This window comes from Eublepharis macularius, chromosome 15 (genome assembly GCF_028583425.1).
Source record: "Eublepharis macularius isolate TG4126 chromosome 15, MPM_Emac_v1.0, whole genome shotgun sequence".
Lineage (NCBI taxonomy): Eukaryota > Metazoa > Chordata > Lepidosauria > Squamata > Eublepharidae > Eublepharis > Eublepharis macularius.
In genome coordinates this window covers 39,701,771-39,723,949 of record NC_072804.1, presented here as the reverse complement: position 1 = coordinate 39,723,949, position 22,179 = coordinate 39,701,771, and the positions used below count along the sequence as shown (strand labels likewise).

Genomic DNA, 22,179 nt, shown 5'->3' with positions numbered 1-22,179 from the left:
GCTAGGCGGAAGCGGAAGCGTCGATGCCTGAGGAAGCCCCTGGCGGACCGCGTCGGGGCCGGGGCTGCGCGGGGCCAGCCGGCGGGCGCCATGGCACCGACACGGGCCGGGCTCGGCCTGGCCTTGCGAGGAGCCGGTGAGGCAGCGCTGGGGAGGCGGCCGCGCGACGAGGGAGCGCCCTTCGCGCTGGGGCCTCCCCGCTTCGTCGTCGTGGGGGAGGGTGGCAGCGGTGGCGCGGGGAGGTAGCGATGACAGGTAGGAGCGGGTCCCCTTCGCCGGAGCGCCGGGCGGGCCGTCGGCAGGCCTGGCAAGGCCAAGAGAGGCAGGCGCGTGGAGCTGTGTTTTAATTGCCTCGGAAGCCACTTTGGGAGCTCTCGGTGTGAAGGCAGAACCTAAATATTTTCAGCGAATGCGCTTTGCCGTGGCGGGCCAACAAGATGGGCGTACGTGCTGAATGCTGTTGGAAGCCAGGTTGGGTTTTGATGCTTTACTAAAATGTATTATTATTATTTTTAGCTAGTTTTTTGCAAAGCAGGTATACAGGTACAGATGACTACAGAGCTACCCAAGTCACCTAAAGTATAACAGCAGGGGGGAACGTCAGAGGGGGGAAAGGGGGGGTCACTAATTGTTAGAAGGTTTCTGGTGGAGACTATCCTAATTTTCTTTTGTGTTCTGCTTCAGGTAAGCTGCTGCTTATTGATCCTGCGACCCTACCCTGAATTCCACTGAACCATGGGGGAAAACAGTCCTGAGAGTGTCATCTATTATGAAGTGGAGGAGGATGACTTGACCCAGGAGGATAAACCGTTAAGGTTTGTGGACAAGAATGGCCTTGTCTCATCTTTGTCACGGACGGTGTATGACAGAACAACAGTCCTCATTGAACAAGATCAAGGGTCACTGGAGGAAGAGGAAGATGAAGGGCCGTGTGGTGATCCTCTCCCTTTTCTACCTGAAGGTCATGAGGACAGGTTTCATTTGATAGCGGACCATGAAGGAATATCCCAGGGTTATGTCCAGCACATTATTTCTCCAGATCAGATTCATTTGACTATCAATCCTGGTTCAACTCCGATGCCACGAAACATTGAAGGAGCCACCCTCACTTTGCAATCTGAGTGCCCTGAGACTAAGCTTAAAGAAGTAAGTAACAGACTCTAATCTGGCTACTTTCTCCTTTTTGCAGGCTCTTGTCTGGCAATCTGGAACTCGATCACAAAGGGTTGCTTTTGTGTTACTTTTAAAAGCCATGAGGTCACTGTTGAAGTGCCATGCACAAATGTAATTCTGGATCCAGTACCTACATTGCAGACCCAGTGTGAAAATTACTTGCCTTTACCCAAACTCTTTTAAGTTCCTGTGCTGATATTTGCCTCTCATTATTTTCCAAGGTAGACTTCTGAGGTGCAAAAATCAACCATTAAACATCCATGTATCTTTAAGTATAGGATGATTTACATGGCATACAACTCTCTCTCTTAAAAGTATAATAAGTGAACTTACAGCTCCTGGTTAAAGCATACAGGGAGTGCTCTGCACTGTGCTTGTGAGAGCAGTCCAGATAGTCATGCCTACTCTCCTGTTTTGAGCCATGCATGCTGTCATTCCCATCTGTGCCATTTGTCAGCCTTGGGCATTTTCATAATAAGACTGTGTGGACTTCTGCACCAGTATAGTTTTGATATGGTCAATGAAATTCTTACGTACATCATGCAGACGTGCAGGATTCCTTTTATTTTAAATAGTTCTGCTTCCATTAGTCAAGGGAAGGAGCATGTCCTATACTGGCTGATATGGCCCTGCCTCTGAGTGCTTGGAAATCTCATTCAGCAACTTCTCTGGCTTCTGATACTCCTCAGGGATTGTACCCACATCCTTTTGCAGATGTCCTTAGAACTGTAAGGGCTATAAAGTTGTTTCTAATGCGTTGCAAGTAAATAAAAATGCAAAAATTTAATCCTTGACTTTAAGTAAGAACATAATAATAATAATGTTCAATTTAAATACCGCCCTTCAGGACGACTTTAACACCCACTCAGAGTGGTTTACAAAGTATGTTATTATTATACCCACAACAACAAACACCCTGTGAGGTGGGTGGGGCTGAGAGAGCACCTGGAAGCTGTGACTGACCTAAGGTCATCCAGCAGGCTTCAAATGGAGGAGTGAGGAATCGAACCCGGTTCTCCAGATTAGAGTCCCACGCTCTTAACCACTACACCAAACTGGCTCTGCTGGATCAGACCAGGGTCCATCTAGTCCAGCATCCTGTTTCACAGAGTGGCCAGCCAGTTACCCTGAAGAGCCAACAAGCAAGTCATAGAGGTCAAGGACCTCTTCTGATATCACCTCCTAGGGTTTCAGAGGTCTCTGAATATGGGAGTTCACTTTACTCACCTTGTCTAGTAGCTATTGTATCCCAGCCACCATGAATCTTTCAAAGGCATCTATGCTTGTGGCTACCACTATCACTACTAAGAGCGAATTCCACAATGTAAGTACTTTTTGAGTACGGAAGTATTGTCTGTCCTGTACAGATTGCCCATTAACTACATTGGGTACCCCCAAGTTAAAGCATTGTGGTTGAGGGAGAACATCTCCCGATCCACTATCCCTCTATAAACCTCTATCATGTCCCCCGTAGCTGTCTTTTTTCTAAACTGAAATGTCCCAGACCTTTCAGTGTTTGCTCACAAAAAGTTCTTCAACCCCTTAATTATCTTGGTTGCCCTGTCCTGTACTTTTCCAGCCCTGAAGGATCCTTTTTGAGATACGGCGACCAGAACTTCACACAGTATTCTAAATGCTGGTGCTCTATTGCTGTATGGTAGAGCTTTACAGTATTGGTTGTTTTATATGCAATTCCTATCCTAATAATCCCTAAAGTGGACTTTGCCTTTTTCACTGCCGCTGCACATTGAGTCAACATTTTCATGGAGCTATCCACTGCAATCCCAAGATGTCTTTCAGTGTTGGTTGCAGCTGGTTCAGACCCCATCAGCATATTTAGTTCTGTTCTGTTTTACCTTTTACAAAGTTAATAGTGAACAAATCCCCCAATCAACATTTTCTATCAACTCCACAACTGCAAAAACAGGTCTTGCATTTTCTCCTTTTAGGAGTAAGTTCTTGGCTAACAGAGCAAGAAGAGCTGTTCAATTTAGTTGTGAAGAAATTGGGTTTATCATATTTTGGTCTAGGTCTTCAAAATTTTAGTCTGCAGTCTTAAAACTATAGACATTTAGAGCAGACCTGCTACTTTCAGTGTTACTACTGAAGTCTGTAGTTTGATTACTTTCATGTCATCAGGACTTCTGCAGCTTTAGATAAGGCCCGGCAGGCCCTCTGGAAACTCCTTTTTCTTGCCCAGAAAATGAGCAGGAGAATCTTTCTGTTGTTTCTGTAAATTCACCCGGAGGACAAAATTCACCCAGATTTTCCATTGTAATGTCCATATATTCATTTAAATCAATATTACTACTTAGTACGTTCAGAGAAAGAGGTAGTTTGGAAGAGACAGAGACCTCAGTATGTGTATTTCTAAACAGTACAGAAACTGTTGGCACTTACTAACTCCAATAGAAATCAAAATGCCATTCGTCTTTGATTGTAAAGGCAAAAAAGAGTCTTGGGTGCCCTAAAAATTAATGGCTTTATTGTGTCAGAAGCTTTCATAGACTAGGATTCACTTCAGGCATGTGCACGTTCATGAAAACTTTATGCCACTGTCAGTCTGTGGGTCTTTAAGATTCCCCAAGACTCCTTTCTGTATTATAACGGGATGGCCCCTCTGGAATTCATCATCTTTGCGCGCAAGGTTGAACTGTTAACTTCTTTCAGAGCAAAAGTGTTTGGTCATTTACACAAGTAGGCTAAGCTGACTCTCATCTACCAGCTTTCTGTTTATTGCCACCAGATAGAGCTTTCTATTGTGAACTGTCTTGGCTGTTCCATTCAGAGAGCTGGCCAGGCTGTTCGGGACATAATTATTCTTGTTGCCACCTTCCCCCCCATGAGTGCCAATTCCCTTTGCTGGGGAGCACTGCACTGCGCTGTGAAAAGCCTCCTGTGTGCAATGTGCTGTTCCCTGTGGCTTTAGGGTCAGGCAGAGAACAGCAGACTCTTTATTCAACAAGTCTTTTATTCAACAAGCTACAACAAGTCTGTGGTAAGAGGACTTTTGCAAGCAAACCCAAACAGGTGAACTTCCTTGCAGTGCTTGGCTAGAGTGCTTCCCTTGGCAGTGAGGGAGACATTCTTCTTCTTAGCTAATAAAATCCAGTTTTCCACTTTGTGTCTGTGTTGAATCTACTTTGCCTTATGGATATGTCACCTTGGCTTGCAACAAAGCCCAGGGAGCTCACTTTTGTTGCCTCCTGGGAGCACGAGCATCTTCTATACCAGCCATAATTGACTGTAGCTGTGGCATGCATCTCTTACAATGCTGCTGCTGTCCTCTTCTTTGCTCGAAGGTAAGACCCTGGTTAGAAAAATTGCTGGCTTGAAGTAATCTAGGAGACTAAAAATGTGAATAGTTTAATTATCAGTGTTGCTAAAGCTTGTCTGGTGCCTAAGAATTTAAATATTCCCCCACTGCATTGCTCTTGATATGCATTTATCTAGTTTGCTCCTCTAGTTTTGGAAAACTGTTAAGCTGCTGTTGAGTCATTTGGGCCTTAGTTATTGCCTATCTTCAGCCTGCAGCCTTTTGCTCTCAGTTCTTTAGGATCAACATGGATTGGCCAACAATAATTTCACTGTAACCAGGGTGAATGAGGAATGCATTATCAAAAGTATCAGGGTGCTGTTTGCATCCTTTTAAGGGCTCGATACTTTTGAGAGCAGTGTGTGTTTTAGGTTGGTAATTGCCCTGTAGTCTTGCACAAGTAAAGACGAACCCAAATGCCCTTCCAAAGAACACCTAAGGTTCAAATAACCTTTGAGTCTCACCTTATGTAATTGAACCATGAGCCATGTGGGGGACTTGTGTGAAAATCCCAGAATACCCACTGCTATAGGATTGGATGAAGTTCCTGTTCATCTGCTCCTGGGATACAAGGCAGAACTGCTATTCTGTTTGCACATATGAACACTTCAGACTTTGACAGCTCACTTGATTCTTCCAAAGATTCATGCAGCTAGCACTTCCTGCATAAAGCACACTGGATGGTTTTCTCCTTAGGGTGCTGGAGCAGTCTAAGGAATGGCTCTGTGCTTCCTCTATGAAATAGCAACAAAGCCCTTTGCGTTGTTCCCAAGAAATGGTGGTTAAAAGTGGTGGAGATGCAGCAGAGCCTCTGCAAAGTTCTATGGGAGATGCTCCTATAACATGGCAAGCCCAGAAGCTCAAGCACCCCCCTTCCCTGCTTGCTATGCATTCCCTGAGCCCTTCTGGTGGAGGTGGAAGTTTTGGCAGCAGCAACATGCTGCCTATAACTCTTTCATTCCTAAATCACTTGTTTGCTGTTCCCACCAAGAATGTTCTCTCATCGCCAAGATTGCTCGGCACGATTCAGTTCCTACCACCCGTTCTCCGAAGCTCCAGTATTGTTATCCTCTTTCAGTTGAGCAAATCCCTGCCTCTTCAGTTTTGGCATGCATTGAAAAGATACAAGTGTCCAGGCGCTTGAATCATTTCAGATTTGGAGTGGGGGTGAGGGAACAGAACTTTTCCTGAAAAAGTTTCAGTGTGACTAATCTCAGTGACGCAGCTTGGCTTTCCAACAACAGGGTTCTCGTTCTGTCCCTGTGCTCTCATCACTAGCAAAAAGGATCCTGGCCAGGCTCCAGAACTCTTGGCAGCAGATGCTGGAGCCAGTGCCATCACAGGCTCCTCTGCCCTTTGTCCTTCAAATCTTTCACTTTCTTACCTTTATAACATTTTCTGGGCCAGGCCAGTCAGCAGTGGAATGTACAGTGGTGTCACGTTGCTTCTTAATTTCATATTTTTCGTTCTCAACCTGGATAGCCCAGGCTAGGCCGATCTGCTCAGCTCTCAGAAGCGAAGCAGGGTCAGCGCTGGTTAGTACTTGGATGGGAGACTGCTAGGGAAGTCCACGGTCACTGCACAGAGGCGGGCAATGGCAAACCGCCTCTGAATGTCAGCTGCCTTAAAACCCTATGGGGTTGCCTAGGTCATTTGTGACTTGATGGCCACAAACCAAGGGACTCTTTCTTTGCACTAATTATTCCAATACATAATTTGAAAAGTCCACTTTTCAATCAGGAGCAGACACCAGAGGCTGAACACGGATGAGTCTCACGGAGTGACTTTCTTTAATGAATGCTTACACATAGTGTCATCACCTGCCTACTAGAAAGGCAGCACAATGTTAAGACCCATGCTGAGATTTTGGTGGTGTCATCTGTGTCTTTTGGCGAAGCATAGCTGTATGAAGCAGATGAAGTGGCCACCCCTCTTTGTACCTTGCCAAAGAAATCAGGTTAACAAGATGATTTCCATTTGAGGAAAACTAGTGCCGAAATTCAGTTTCATTGAGATTGGCCACTTGTCAGCACTGGTGATCAGTACAAAAATTGGCTTCCTCTTTCATCCTGATTCCTCCTTTTCTTCGTGTTGTGAAAGTAAAGCTCAGTGTGCAAGTTGGTGGTTATTGTGAAAACTCTCTGCAGTTCTTTTGTAGTTAGCTTCTGGTTTGTCAGATCCATCAGTTCTTGTGAAAAGTGGGCTGGTGACAACTTTGGTAGTTGGTAAATCTTTTTTGAGCTGCCTTTGGAAGGCTGCTAATAATAATAACATTCAATTTATATACCACTTTAGGACAACTTAACGCCCAATCAGAGCGGTTTACAAAGGATGTTATTATTATCCCCACAACAATCACCCTGTGAGGTGGGTGGGGCTGAGAGAGCTCTGAGAGAGCTGTGACTGACCCAAGATCACCCACTGGCTTCAAGTGGAGGAGTGGGGTGTCAAGCCTGGTTCTCCAGATTAGAGTCCCATTGCTCTTAGCCACTACACCAAACTATTCAGCAAATTTAAACTCCAGAGTGACCAGAAATAAAATTCATTTAAAAGCTGGCACCAGCATTTTAAAACACTGCTTTAACTATCTTGATGATTCAATCGGACCCTTGAGAGCAAGCTTCACAGATGCTCCTTTATTTCACACGGGAGTTCTGGCTTCATCCTGAAGTTCCCTTCCCTGGCAGATTTTGACTTCTCTGGTGACTGCCTGTCTTTCTTAGCATACCTGGAGAGTCTTCTAGGCCTTTGGACTATCTTGTTCGGGAAAGGAAGCAGAAAGAGTAGGAGGCTCTTTGGAGCCTTCATTCCCACAGCTCTCCTGGACTTAGCTCTGTTCAGAGCCCTCTCTTAACAAGGTTCAGCAGCAGCAAATAGAGTAACTTGTATGTAGGTCTTTGGCAGGGGTAGGGTTAGGTTGTTCCCAGAAGAAGGCATCAAGTTCGTATTCCAAATGGTGAGCCTCATTAGTCTGTTGCAGCAAAAACAATCAGTCTTATTGCACCTTAAAAGCTTGACCTGTTTTAATTGTAGCAGAAGCGTTCATGGATTAGGCTAGAGCCTGCCTCGTCAGATGCAGTTTGTGACTCTTTGAATGCAGCCCTGGCAGTTGGTACAGATTTGCTACTCCTTGAGTCTGACCAGTTGTCTACCTCCTTGCCTTGGGGGCAACTGGATTCAGGGCTCTTAAAGGACCGGTAGCTTGAAAATGCCACTGGGGATGGGCATGGAGCTGTGAGACGTGTGGCCCCATCAGCTCGACAAGTCCCTCTCCTTTAAGGACAGCATTGGACGTTTAGTGGCACAGTAAGCGGAGATGAATGGGAAGATAACATCATGTCATCCCAGCTTGTCTTTCTGAAACTGAAGATGTTTGTATCTTCCTGCAGGGACTTGAAGCTCTCTTTCACGCTTTGCTTAATTTATGCTTGCTTTATTTTTATATCCTGCTTTTCTTCCTGATTGGGGCCCAAAGCAACTTTTCACATCTCCCCAGCCCCCCATCCAAGGTAATACTTACAACAACAACCTTGTGGGCGTACGTTAAGCTGAGAGATTGTGATGGGCCCAAGACTACTTGGTGGGTTTTTATGGCTGAGTGGGCGATTCAGACCCGGACATCCCAGGTCCTTGTCCAACACCAACCAACCACTGTGCCACACCAGCCCCTCTCTGCTGCTATTCGATTCCGCTCCGCAAACACCTTTTTACTTTTGTGACAGTTTGGGACGTTCCTCCACTGTTATGCTCAACTGAAATAACTTTGCCTCGAGAGCTGTTGTCCCTTTCTCTTTGCAAAGCAATTGATTTCATCCCCTGGAGAATGCTCTGTTAGCTGTGTTGACACCCAAGCGAACCATTTCCTGGTTGTCTCACAGAGCTGGGTGGAGTATTTAGCAAAGCTTAACGCAACAGTTGTGGGGCCCGATGAACGACGTTGCATGTTTAGCACGTCGTTGTCTTTTGCACTGGCAGGATTGTGTCCCCTCTAGTTCTTTTCCGGGCTGCTGAACCCGCATTGCCCATTGGGGCTCTCCTCCTAGGAACTGCAGAGCCACTTAGTGCTGTCTGGAAAGAGGGGATCTGCTGGTGGCGCTTTTGTTGAACTAACTCGTCCTGCGTCTTGAAATGAAACCCCGACCCATAATACACTAACTAAATACTTTGCGATGGTTTTTCACCCCTCATTATCCAGTCCTACAAGATTGGCACGAGATTTTTGTGAAATTGTTAGCGAACAAATTAGACTGGGGAGCAAGTAGCTTCGTGGAGGGGAGGGGCTGTTGCTCAAGGGAGAGGGTCTGTTTGGAATGCAGGAAGTCCCGGGCTCAGCCCCCAGCATCTCCAGGTGGGAGGGGATGTGAAAGGCCTCTGGTTGAGACCCTGCAGAGCTGTTGGCTAGCCGGGGTGGGCCAGACTGACATCGTTCAGGGTAGTTTCAGGTAGGTAGCCATGTTGGTCTCCAGCAGTACAGCAGGATTTGATTCCAATGGTCCCTTAGAGACCAACAACATTTTACAAGGGTACAAGCTTTTGTGTGTCAAAGCTCCCTTCTTCAGATGCTGGGAGGAGATCCCTGAGCCTTTATATCCCAGTCAGGGGATAGGAGGGATGAAGCAAAGAACGGAGAGTCGGGATGCGAAGGTACAGTACAGCTTACTTAGAGCAGAAATTAGCATTCATAGCGAGATAAGAATCCTATGTCTCTCTTCAGCCCCTGGAGGGTGAGGGGGCGAGGTCTATTGTTCTGAACTTGTAAATAAACTCAGGTTCAGCAACCACACAATGTACTCTGCCCTTGAAGCTTCTTTGTGTTTGGATAACCACTTTTAATTTAGCAGGTCCTGGAAGATTAAAATGTTCTCCCACTCATTTTTGAGTGCTGTCATTTTTAATGTCAGATTTATGTCTATTTATTCTTTTGTGCGGGGACTGACCTGTTTGTCCAGTGTAGAGAGTGGAAGGGCATTGCTGACACTTGATAGCATATATAACACTGGAAGATGAACAAGTGAATGAACCTGAGACGGTATAGCTGGTGTTGTTAAGTCCAGCGATTGTGTAATTTGAGTGAATACGGGGATAGAGTTGGCATCTTGGTTTATTGCGGGCTCTGGTTCCAAAGTTTGTGTGCCTGTTCGGAAGTATTTTATTGTGAATGAGAAGTTGTTTAAGATTAGGGGGCTATCTGTGGGTAAGAAAAGATTTGCCTCTCAGTGCTTGTGAGACAATATCATCGGCCAGCCTTGGCTGCAAATCATTAATGATGCGTTGAACTGGTTTGAGCTGAGAGCTGCATGTGAGTCCCAGTGGCATTCTGCTGTTGTTTTGTTTGGGCCTATCTTCTAGCAGGTTGCCCCTTGGTATTACCTGATGCAGTAAAGAAGCAGGTTGACAAAGCCACAGTGATAACAAAGGGTTGACGGGCCAGTGCCAGAGCCACTGCCAGTCTGAGTAAATGATACTGACCTTGATGGACCCAAGGGACTGATTCCACATAAGGCAGGTTCATGTGTTTATAGAATGAGATTCACCTACCTGGCCCAGAGTAAGGTTGCACAAAAATACCTTGGCACCCATGGGCTGCACAAGATCCTTCTTGCTGTGGAACTTGGTGGCATGTTCAAATCAGCACCAGCTCTTTGGCGTTTAAGCACAAGATTCCCTCTGTGTGGCTTGGGATGAGAAGAGCTACCGTGTTGTTTTCTCTGCTTCCCTTCTCTCATCACAGAGCGGGAGGGGGGCAATCCAAGTGGCTTAGTGCTTTGGAGCTGGTAGGAGAGAAGAGTAGTGATGTCTCATCTTAAAGTTCTGGCATGTTCCTCATTTCTGAAGTTTAACTGGGGCCATGACTACAGTGCTTTTAAATGAATGACTCTCATTAGCACCCCACCCTTCCTCTCAGGAGCTTGGTTCTCTATGAAAGAAGCTATTCCGTTCCGCTACTCTCAAAAACAGCCCTGTGAGTAGGTTGGGCTTATGGAAAGTAACTCTCTCAGGTCAAGAGGAGTAAGAATCTGTAGCAGGAGAGCAACTTAGCCTGGAGTTACACAGGTTAATAATTTGACTGGGACATCTTTATTTTTCTGATAGGTGAAACGCTACCAGTGCACATTTGAGGGCTGCCCTCGTACCTACAGCACTGCAGGTAACCTGCGCACCCATCAGAAGACTCACCGAGGAGAATACACCTTTGTGTGTAACCAGGAGGGGTGTGGAAAGGCTTTCCTCACTTCCTACAGTCTCAAAATCCATGTTCGTGTCCACACCAAGGAGAAACCTTTTGAGTGTGATGTACAAGGCTGTGAGAAAGCCTTTAATACACTGTACAGGTAAGCATGGGTGGGCTCTTTCCCACATGCTTTTAGCTTCCTCTGAAAATTCTCACCTGAAGAATAGTTTCCCCACAACGTTACCTTCAGGACTGTGGTTGTGTCAGATGGGTCGGCTATTCTAGGCTACACGCAAGGTCTGAGAGAAGAGCCTCCTTTGTTGCCCAAATGTTGACTGTTTCTGTTTGCAGACCCCTAGTGTGCTGTTACAGCCAGGTATTTCCCGGATCCAGTTCAGAAGGTGCCATCAGCAATGGAATCTCTTTGTTCCCATTCTATAGGTTGAAAGCCCATCAGAGGCTTCACACAGGGAAAACATTCAACTGTGAATCAGAGGGTTGCAGCAAGTACTTCACCACGCTCAGTGATCTGCGGAAACACGTTCGGACTCATACAGGCGAGAAGCCCTTTAGGTGAGCTTTCGAGTTGCAGGGAGGGAATGGAGTGGAACTGGCCAACGCCTCCAGTGTTGCTGAAGAAGCACTGTTTGTTATGGTCTGAACAGATGTGTTCCATTTGAATAGGCCCTGCCTTGTAGTTTCTGCTGGGTTGGGCACTTTTTAGGCTGTTGTCATGCATGTTCACATTGTGAACTTCAAGGCTCTCTGCTTGACCGTACAGCTACAGGCTTGGCCAAGGCTGTAGATGAAGTCTGCCCTAGTCTACAGGTGCTTGTTCTTAGATGATTCCAAAGTGTGCCTCCCTCCAGTCAGTGTATTCCAGCCTGCCTTGTTAATAATGGATTTCACAAAATGCTGGGAGGATATTTTGGGGAGCAATTATGGGCTGCTGCAAGGGGCTGAGTTTGGGGGGAAAGGAGGTATGACAGTGAGAATTGGGTGAGCCAGGTGAGAAGAAAGAGAAAAAAAACCTATTCTTCTAATCCTCTCTTTAGCTGGAAAAGTTATTCCCCCTCCCCAGTGACCAGCTTCTCTAAATAATAGAGCTTGTCCAACAGAACTCCAAGCTCTTTTTGTTGTCAGTTAAAGAAAGTTGGACTCCATCCAACAGAGGAAGCAGAATCTCCAAAACAGATGTTTTAGTGACTAGTATCACCTTTGACTTGACATTGATGAAAGGTTTGACCTAGTTCAGCAGGCTGCAGACAGACGCTCCGTGTGGTCTCAGCAGGGAGATGGTTGACCGTGACTTAAAGAGTTCTGTCTTACCAGGCATACTGTCCAGCAAACTATCTGGTGGTATGTGCTAAGGGAACAGACTTTGGATTCAGCTTGCTGTCTAACAGGTTTCCTGAGGAGGGGTGGTTTCAAGCCTGTGGTTTGTCCTGGGGAATATTAGCCTCCATGCTGCCGTGGCGGAGCATAGGAACCCAGTCCCACCTGGAGGCATGACACTTCCCAGCTGGTGCCTGAGCTACCTCAGTGGACTGACATTTCACTTGTTTCTTTCTCTGCTACACTGGTGCTGTGTCCAAAGGCAGACTGAGAACTGAGCTGGGTGGTGTCCTCCATGGGACTGCCACTGCTCTGAGGGCAGGCTGACGCCCAGGCTCCTGACCCGGTAGGAGGCAAGAGGCATTCTTAGAAGCGGCGCCTGCAGGGAGCTTCTTGCTGATACTTCTTCCACTTCCTTTACCCTGTAGATGTGACCATGATGGCTGCGGAAAGGCCTTTGCTGCAAGTCACCACCTGAAAACACATGTCAGGACACACACGGGTAAGATAGTCGGGCCAGGCAGCCCTGGAGTCTAACGTCTAACTTCGTATCACTTGCCTCTGCTGTATTTATTTTATCTATTTATTTACTTCACTTATACCTCACCTTTCTCCCTAGTGGGGACGCAAGGCAGCGTACGCCATTCACCACGCCTCCATTTTATCCTTTGAGCAGCCTTGTACTCTGACCCATGGTCCCCCAGCAAGCTTCCATGGTTAAGTGGGGATTCGAACTTGGTTCTCTGAGATCATATTCTGACTCTCTAACCACTATGCTATACTGGTTCCCGCATCATGAGTGATGAGCAGCTAGCTGTTAATAACTCAGAGTTAAGAGCAAGCTAAAAGTTGAATCAACTCAAAAGCAGCTCAGCGCACTAGAATAAGCAGCCAGGCCAGAACAGTTTTTCTCTGAAGCCTGTTACAAATCCCTCTGTCCACTCTTCCACGATTTAGCATTTGAAATTTGTCTGGGCATTTGAAACCCCAAGTCTGCTGAGCAGTAAAGAACTCTTGTGCTGACACTAACCTAGAAGCAGGTGGCCATAACACAAGTTCACCAATTTGTGCTGTTGCAGGCGAAAGACCTTTCTTCTGTCCCAGCAATGGTTGTGAGAAGACCTTCAGCACACAATATAGTCTCAAGAGCCACATGAAGGGACACGAGAAAGGGCCTGCCTACACTCTGCTCTCCAACAGCAACATCTCTGAGGTGGGTGGCTTCTTCCTTAAGCTTCTCCGATGGGTAGAAATTCAGCTTTCGCTTGGCAACAGTAGCACATGCTCTGTTCTTTGTCTGTTTGTCAATATCTAGGACATCTAAGGCTGGAACTCTTTAAAGGGGCCAGCAAGTTCTTGGATCCCGTGCACTACATATTCTTAAACCAAGAATTGATGCATTTGGAAAGGTGAGCCAAACAACCCTCATAATTTTAAATGCTCCATTAATTAAAAGAATTCTTGTCTCCTTTTCTGTAGGATACAAACCACTCGCTCTGTTTGAGTGACTTGAGCCTCATGTCCACAGATTCAGAGCTGCGGGACAATTCTAATCCAGTAAGTATTCCTCATGTTCATTTGTGACAGCACAGTGGGCCGTGCAAGACTCAGAAACAATCCCTGTCTAGCTTCTTTGGATAAGGACTAACGTTCTCTGTTCCAGTGGTGGATTTCTGTCATGCAGCTGAAAGCAACCTTTACATCTCTGTGAGCAGATTACATCAGGAAATAAACATTGAGAGTGGGTGCCTGCCCTGTTAAGTCTGAGCAAGTGGGCAGGCATTGTTATCAAATCTGGGCCCAGGTACAGAGAGCTGACTGCTGGGTGTCTGACTGCTCCCTCCTTTCTCCAGATGCATGGACAAGACCTGAGCACCATCTCACCAGCCAGCATTTTTGAGTCCATGTTCCAGAGCCCGGAGCCTCCTGTCACTCAGGAAGACTCTCAGCAGACAGGTATGGGCCCAGTTGGCATCACTTCTTCTCTCCCTTTCCCACGTGGATGGCCACAATATCTCAGGAAGGACAGCAACTGCCCTGCCCTGTGGTGTAGGAAAGAGGGCTCCCAACAGGCTTCTCCTGCCCTGGAAAGAAGTGGCTGAAGGGGTCCCATGTCTAAGAAAGGCTTAAAGAAGCCTTTCCAACACACCTCTTGCCTTGTATGTCTCATGATGCTGTTACTAGTCCATAAGCTGTTGTTAATGTTCATCACAGTAGGGCTGGTCACCTTGGCTTGTCCCAAGAAGCCAGGGCTGCACAAGAGAAAAGAAAAATCCTGTCCTGGTGTGACATTTTGATCCCCTGCCCGAATTCCTGAATCACCACAGCCTAGGCAGCAAGAACAGAATCTAGAATGCATCTACTTAAGTCAGTGGAGAAACCAGCTGGGATTAATAGAAGATTTCCCCCCGTTGTGGCTGCTACCAAGCCAGAGTCCCTGGCTACTAGCAACGGAATAGCCGAAGCTGAGACTCTTACATGAAGAGCTTTTTCAGATTCTGCAGAGCGTTTTCATTCTTTTCTTTTTTGGCAGCCGCCTTGATCGAAGGTGTTGGTGGTGATGCAGACCCTGCCCCTGCCAGCCAGCCATCAGCGGGAGAGGCCAGACCTTTATCCTTGCCACTTGTTCTGCAGCTTGGCATCTCTGAGCCCACCCCGCCCATGCCGCCCCCAGTCCCTGCCAGTCCTCCTCCGCAAGAAGCTTACGGAGCCCCTGCTGCTCTCTTACAGTCCCCAGAAGTGCCTGCTCCTAACAGCACATTCTTTACAGCAAACCCTCAGAACTTCCTGCCCCCTGTTCAGCCACCTCGGCAGCCCCTTGGGACTGGCCTTTCTGTTGTCGCAGGTGCCCCCGCACAAGCTGCACCAAGTGCTCCCGAGGCGCTGCCCGGGGGTGTTCAGACAATGCCTCTTGGCGGGAGCTCTGTGCTAGCTGGCAGTCCGACCATCACCATCACTCCTTCGCAAAGTGCAGCCATTCTACAGTCCAGCCTTGTCATGGGAGAGCGGAACCTTCAGTGGATTTTCAACGGTGCCAGCAGGATGTCCCAGAACCAAGAGCAAATGGTTTGTATCAACTCTGTGTTCCAATGGAAAGGGAAAATGGGCCACCCTTATAGTTCAGTGTTGGGGAGGGGGACACAAGGCCTGGTGGCCAGGCCTGCAGCTTTCACTGTGGGAGTCATCAGTGGTGTGGGATATCTTGCCTGAATAGGAGAAGGGCCATAGTTCAGTGGCAGAGAATTTCCTTGGCATGCAGAAGGCCCCAGGTTCAGTACATGGCATCTGCAGTTAAAAAAAGCTCTGGTAGCAAGTGATGTGAAAGACCTCTACCTAAAACCCCGGAGAGCCCCTGCCCAGCAGAGTAGGCAGTACTGACCTTGATAAACGTGGTACAAGGCAGCTTCATGTTTTTGCTTTCGGGGGGGGGGGTCTTTTCTAATTTCTTGCTGACCAGATGTCTCAATCACTGAAAGTCTTTTCTCTTCTTAAAGCCACAGGCCCCAGTTGTGGAGAATGTCTTCTTTACTACTGCCCTGCCTGTTGCTGCTAATGCAGGTAAGTAGCATTAAGATGCTTGAGTCTTATCCATCCCCAACTTTATGGTTTCTGACACTGAAGAGGACATGGGATGTTCTCATCAGATCACCCTGCTCCCACACTGAGGCTGGCGTGCGGAAGGGAAGGACCTGTCTGGGGAGAGTTGCATCCAGTTTTTTTTCTTCTAAGACATGATATGTTAAACAATGCAGAAATTATGTAGTAGGATAATACATACAGCAACATGATGTATGTATTATTTGTTAAAGCATCTTCCTGAACTATTGTTATAATATAGCCCTAATAACTGTGTAAAAATGCCCTTCGGAATAGTTTTGCATAGTTTTGAGAGCTACTGTAGCATAGTGGTTGGGTTGCGAATCAGCACTCTCCTGGTTTGAATCCCACTACTGCCTTGAGCTCAGCAGGTGGCCTTGGGTAAGCCACTCCTCTCAGCCTCAGCTCCTCAGCTATATTGCAGAGATAATAACACTGACCATGTTCACAACTTTGAGTGGGGCACTAATCTGTCTGAAGAATGGTATACAAGCATGATTATTAGTTTGCAAAATGTGAGGACCTCTCTGACCTCAAGCAGGCCATTCTAAAAGGTTAGGTCACAGTAGAGAATGTGTGTGTACAGGCAGCCGTTGATTTTGCCCATTTTCAGGGTGGCACCCCCAGAAGCCCTGCTTAGATGAGTGACACTGTTGTGGTGTAGCATTGCAGGAGAGGTTTCCCTGCGGATACGAGGGTCTAATGCCATGAAGCCTTTCATATTTGCTAAGCAGGACCTTGAATTGTACCTGGTAACTGATGGGCAGCTGATGGAGTGACTACAGAATATGATGCATGCTCTATCTGGTAATAGTTGAGCCCCAACATTCTATACCAACTGGAGTCTCTGAGTTGACTTCAAGGGCAGGCCCAGGGAATGTGCTTTACAGTAGTCTAGTCTCAGTGTTACTGTGGCTTGGATCCAGGTGACCAGATCAGCTCAGTCAAGGTTAGTGGAGCCATCTTCCAGGGTGGATGAATTTAGAAGAAAGCATTTTTACAGAAACGTTAACTTGCTTCTCCATGGGTAACATTGGGTCCAATATAACATCTAGGATTTTATCTGTGTACTTCCTTTATACCCCACCTTTCTCCCTAGAGGGGATCTAGAGTATTTTACATTGATTCGCACTCCTCCATTTTATCTTCACAACTGTGCTGTGCGGTAGGATAGGCTGAGTGTCTGTGCTTGGCCCTAGGTCACCCAGCAAGTTTCTGTGGCCAAGGGGGAATTCGAACCTGGGTCTCCCAGATTGTAGTCTGATTTAGCTACCTGATTCTTGCTGCTGCCTGATTAGTTATCCACTACCAGGGCTGTGCTCTGCCCCAACAGAATTCTGGCTCTCTGCTTGCCATCAGACATACCAGGGGAGAGAAAAGGCATGCCCTGTCGCATACAGGCGGGTGGCTGGGTCAGATTTTGAAAGATGCCCGCCCTCTGCTACTGATCTTCCCAAAGTATTTCTGCCGTACTTTGCATATTTTTATCCCTGACAGTGAGGAGTAGAAATGGGATGCATATTTCAGTATGGACAGCCCCACAGTGCTTGCAAACCCATGCTAGACCAGTTGGCACCTAGCTTCTGTACTGACTGTGCCTGTGCTTTCTCCAGGGAGCTCCATGCAACAGATCGGCTTGAGCGTACCTGTGATCATTATCAAGCAAGAGGAAGCCTGCCAGTGCCAATGTGCCTGCCGGGACTCGGGGAAGGAGAAAGCCAGCAGCAGCAGCAGGAAGAGCTGTTCCTCATCTGACTCCTCCAAGCCCTCAGAGGAGCCTCCTGCGCCAGGGCCTCTGCCACGACCCTTCCCTGTTGCCGTGGCCGCTACCCCGTCTGCGGATGTCCTCTCTTCCACATTGCCTCCTTCCTGCGAGCGGAGCACTCTGGCTGGGAAGCCGCTGGACTCGCAGACCCAATCCCTAAGTGCCGTGGATGTTTCCGACTTCCTTTCCCTCCAGAGCCGCGAGGCCCCTTCCCCACTAATCCCCATTGAAGCCCTGCTGCAGGGGGAGGAAGAGCTTGCCCTTGGCAACAGCTTCCCCAAGTGAAGCCTTCCTGACCCCTGGGGAAGGCTCAACAAGGAGCCTTTCTCCCTGGCTGTGGAGCTCTCTCCTTAGGAGAAGACAGAGCAGGCAAAGATGCCTTCCGAAGAGAGACGGCAAAGATGTGCCTGAACTGCTGGGCTGCTCTCTTTCGCCCCTTCAGCTCTTTGTGAATGAAAAGGGGGGGATCGGAGATAATTGCTGTCTACTTGCACATAGCTTGGTGGAGGTTGGGGAGTGGTGTGGGCAGCATGTGAAGTCCTTGTTACAGTCTTCAGTAGTGTGTGCACTATTATGGGGTGGGGGCAGTGGAGCGGTGAGATGGGCTCCCATTCGAGAGAGAACTGCACTTTTCAAGATGGTGTCACCAACTTCAGTGCCAGGGAGAAAGAGAGTTCATGCTCCTTCCCAAATGGGTTCCCCCCTCCCTGGCTTGGAAGCGCTAGAAGTCTAAGCAAGGCATATCTACTCAAGAGTTTGCACTGGAGTAAAAGCTCTTGCTCTGTAGAGGTGGCTGGGTCTTCAGACCCTCTCCTGCTTGGTAGCTGAGTGCCACTCACAGGATCTAGCGGCCCGAGTGTTTACACAGACTTCAGTGGCTCATTTGCACTGTTTCAGCTTTACCAGAACCACTGGCCCAGCACAGCCGTTTGCAGCGTAGCAAACGCAGCCATAGGATCTTGGCCAGCTTTTCCTGTAGGTGGGCAGCTGTGGCTATGGAAGCCTCTCTGTCCTTCAGGTAGACATTGCTCTTGCCACATAGGAATCATCCAACCCTCTGCAGATACTGCCCAGCCCTTTGGCAAGTGAATGCCAGTGTCTCTCCAGAGCACAGCTCCCTCCCTCGCAAGGAGCCTGGCATTCAGGCAGCTTCCCAGATGCTTCCTCTTTGCCGTTAAGCAGCTTCCTGCCCAATTCTGCCTCAGCCTGCTGCTGTGGACAGTGCATCCTCCTTACCTTCTAACTTAACTCAGGGTAAAATAGAAACACAGTCTCCCTTCACACCAAAGCCTGTAGTTTTCCTGGAAGCATCCCCTCCTTTTTAATGTTTTAATTGCGTCCTTTGACTTTTGCAACATAGGTGCCATTTTGAGGGTTCCACCCAACTATGTCTGGGTTTGTGGCCATTCCCTTTGTGTTCCTAGCATCTTCATTTCACATGCAGAATAACTGTCTGATAGAAGGTGGATACCAGGAAGCTTCTTGCATACTGAGAGGGACAAATGACATAGGCTTCTCCAGGCAGCTGGGGGGGGGGGGGGGTGAGACGCCTCGGGACTTCCTTAAGCCTTCTCTGAAATTTGCCCTGGTGTAGGAAAGGTGTTAGTAACCCTACCCCACTCCTAGCACCTGGGAGGGAGAGTCCAGTGAGCCTCATTGGAGGCTGTGTAAGAGCCTGGGGCTTAAGCAGGCTAAGGTCTGGCCCAGCTTGGAGAGGAGGAAGAGACTGCCTACACTAAAAAAAGAAGATTCTAGCTGTTTGGTGCAGGAAGGTACAGCCTGTGTAGTGCAGAGCTGCCCAGAGGCATTGCCCAGTTAGCTCTGTTATGGCAGGGTAGAGATCAGAGAGTTGAAATACTTGGCCTGAAAATTGTTGGGCTGAAATGGTCAGCTTGAAGACCCATGCAGTGCAACGTAGAGGAGATATCTTTCCTCTGACCTTGGCTGCAATTGGGTGTTGATTTTCAAGGGTGGGGATGAAGACTCCTTGGTCCCCTGAGCTGCCCCCTTGGTACCTGCAGCATTGCATAGCTGCACAGCCTCCTTTGACAATTGGAGACTTGGGCGGTACTACGGCAGATGTTCACAAGCAAGCTCAGTGTTGCTGCCTTGCTTGTTCCTCTCTGGGGGTGGAGAGCAGAGCAGCTGTTGGGGAAGGTCGTTTCCAGGTATTCTCTTTCCTGCTCCTTTAAGCTTATTTATTATTAAATTGAACTCAAACCATAACTTTGAGAATTGCCATCTCCTTCCCATGAGTGGGTGAGGCTCAATATGGCTGGAGGCGCTCCTTGACAGATGTGGAGAGGCCCCTGTGCTGGACTGTCAGGGATTGGGTTTCGCACACGGAGACCACCCTTCGGAGGTTTGTCTGTGTTTGGAATGGCTGTTGGGGACATGCCAGTGGGTGGCAGCAGCATCCTTGCTTGAAGCATTTAGGCCTGATGGATTTTGCTGCTCTGCTGGGTGACTTGGTTATGCTAAGAACCTTAGGCAGGAATAGCATCAGACTGGAGATGAAGGGAATGTTTGGAATCTGCTGCATTTGCTGGAAGCTGCTGATGTGGGAGTCTAAAGAAGGAAAAGTACTTTTGCTGGGTCTGCTCCATTTATACAAACATGCTGGGCTATATAATGCACTTTAGTTCTCTTTAAACCAACTGCTGCAATTTCATTTGTAAATATTTTTCAGAAAGTCCCCCCCCTCCCTTTTTTTTTGGTCTGAGTAAAAGTTTAATGTGGTTGTGCAAGAAGAAGAGCACTTAACCTCAGTGCAATACGTGTATCTAGAAGTGGCATCCCCCATGCACTCTGGTTGTGTGTGTCTGTGCATGTGTGGATGGAATTGGTGTAGGAACCAGCTCAGTAATATGTGTTCTGCCCCCTTCTGATTTATGCATTCTTAAGCAAATGTCCAGTCTATGCAAAAAATATATCAATAAAAACGGGAGATTCACCTGTACAGAATCAGGCGGCGGGGGGGGGGGGGGAGGGGAGGGGACTTGTGTTTTCTGAGGCGACTGTGGCCACTGCTGAGATACAGAATCTAGCTTGATATAATCTGCCTTCCTCTGTTAAAAGCCTCCCAGAGAGGAAGGGCCAAGGGAGAGGGAGAAGGCTGTCTTTTATTGGACTTGTAGCACCTGTAGCACCTTCTGCTCTTCCAGGTATCATATTCTGGCTTTACTTCACTGCAAGGGATTCTCCATCCAAAGTGGCAAAATCCTTCAAAGAGATTGCAGTCCCTTCTGGCACCTCCTCACAAAACGTGCCCATGGTTGATTCGTAGGGGAGGCCAAAAGAAACCAACAAAAGGAATTTTGTTTGACAAACGTAGAGGAGATGCCAGTGTCACTGATTGGCTCCCTCTTTTTTGCAACCCCCCCCCCTCCAAGCTTCTTGGTAATTCAAGCAGTTGATCTGGGAGGTAGATGCTCCTCCCCCTGGATCAGGAGTGTTCCCTGAAGGGTATTTTCCTTAACCTCTTTTGCAGGTGGTGTCTCCTTTTTTTTCTGTAAGCATCCTCTGTGGATGGGGACAGGGCTAACCTTTCCAGTTTTGCATCTTGTCCTACTTTTTCTTTCTAGGGTTTGGGCTCTGGTTTTGCACTGCAAAATGCCAAGGAAACTGGATATTTATGTCACTCTGGTCACATAGATACAGATATTTATGTAGGGTGCATGGATCAGTGTGTGCTCATTTGTAAAAACTGTGTTTTATTGGTGTGCACACTGGCCAAAATTGAAAAAGGTTTCTATGCAGGGGGCACTCTCAGTTTTCTACTTAACACTCCCCTCGCTTTGTTTTGCAATTTGTTCCCCTCCAATCTTCCTTGGTAAAGCCCAGAAAGGTCTCATGAGAGGAAAGGGCAGTCTGGTAACTGAAGTGGCTCCTTTCTTTGCTCTGCCTGGTTGTCTCTGTCTATCTGTTGAGATACTGAAGCGCTTTATGTGGGAAGAGAGGAGCTGCCATTCTCTCTAGCGCTGGCTAGAAAAGTTGGGAGAGTGGGCCTAGGGCTTCATGCGGTAACTGCGAGAGGTTTCTGGTTGCCCCTTTCCACCTTTGGTATATAGCTTGGGGCATACCAGGAGAGAGATGGGTTGCTTTGTTCTTGGAAGACCAGCATGGAGTTGTCTGCTTGCATTCTGCAGAAGGATGACAGCCGTTGTTATCCCCTACTCCCCACCCCAATGTGTGAGAGGGAAGGCAAGGTTTGGGGAGAAAATCTCTCACTGCTGTCATATTAGAGGGGGGAAACTCAGGCCCACCAAAGCCCATCAGATGACTTGCAAAGAGGTTGTGGTGGTGCCTGCTTTCACTGGACCTAAGTGGGTGGGTTGTAAACTGGATACATCTGTGGCTCCCTCCCTGACGCCCAGAATTTTGTCTCCTGCTGCCTACATCTCCAGCCAGTCACTAGAAACGGAGATGATTTGAGGTCAGCTTCTCTCAGGAGTTGTGCGTATTGTGTTTAAACAAACTTAATTTAACTCTGAACATGGGAACAAATGTCCTTGCATTGAGCGATGTGAAGATGTTAGTTACAGGTACAGTACTTCCAAAGGAAGAGTCTCTCCCAAACTCCAGAAGTGTAAAACATGAATTTGTATTTTTGAAGAATGTAAAATGTGAAATAACAGTGTTTGCTTAAACTACTCGATTTTGTATAAAATTAATATTGTACTTTGAAATACCTGCGAGGAAGTGGAAATTAATTTTTTTTTTTAAAAAAAATTGAAAGCAATATTAATACGAATGGAAAACTAATTAAACGCTTATTTAAACCTGGACATTGTGGGAATCCTTTCTGGACGAGCGGAGGGT

General features: G+C 47.5%; 1 protein-coding gene across 1 annotated transcript; it reads left to right on the top strand.

The window, feature by feature from the left end:
* MTF1 (metal regulatory transcription factor 1) lies at positions 1 to 22,143 on the top strand. Its single transcript, XM_054998668.1, has 11 exons — positions 1 to 136; positions 685 to 1,146; positions 10,583 to 10,821; positions 11,103 to 11,234; positions 12,425 to 12,498; positions 13,076 to 13,209; positions 13,476 to 13,553; positions 13,850 to 13,952; positions 14,530 to 15,062; positions 15,491 to 15,554; positions 17,207 to 22,143. The coding sequence occupies exons 2-11, from the start codon at positions 736 to 738 to the stop codon at positions 17,641 to 17,643; spliced, it is 2,205 nt and encodes a 734-aa protein (XP_054854643.1). The 5' UTR covers positions 1 to 136; positions 685 to 735; the 3' UTR covers positions 17,644 to 22,143.
* The last annotated feature ends 36 nt before the right edge of the window (positions 22,144 to 22,179 follow it).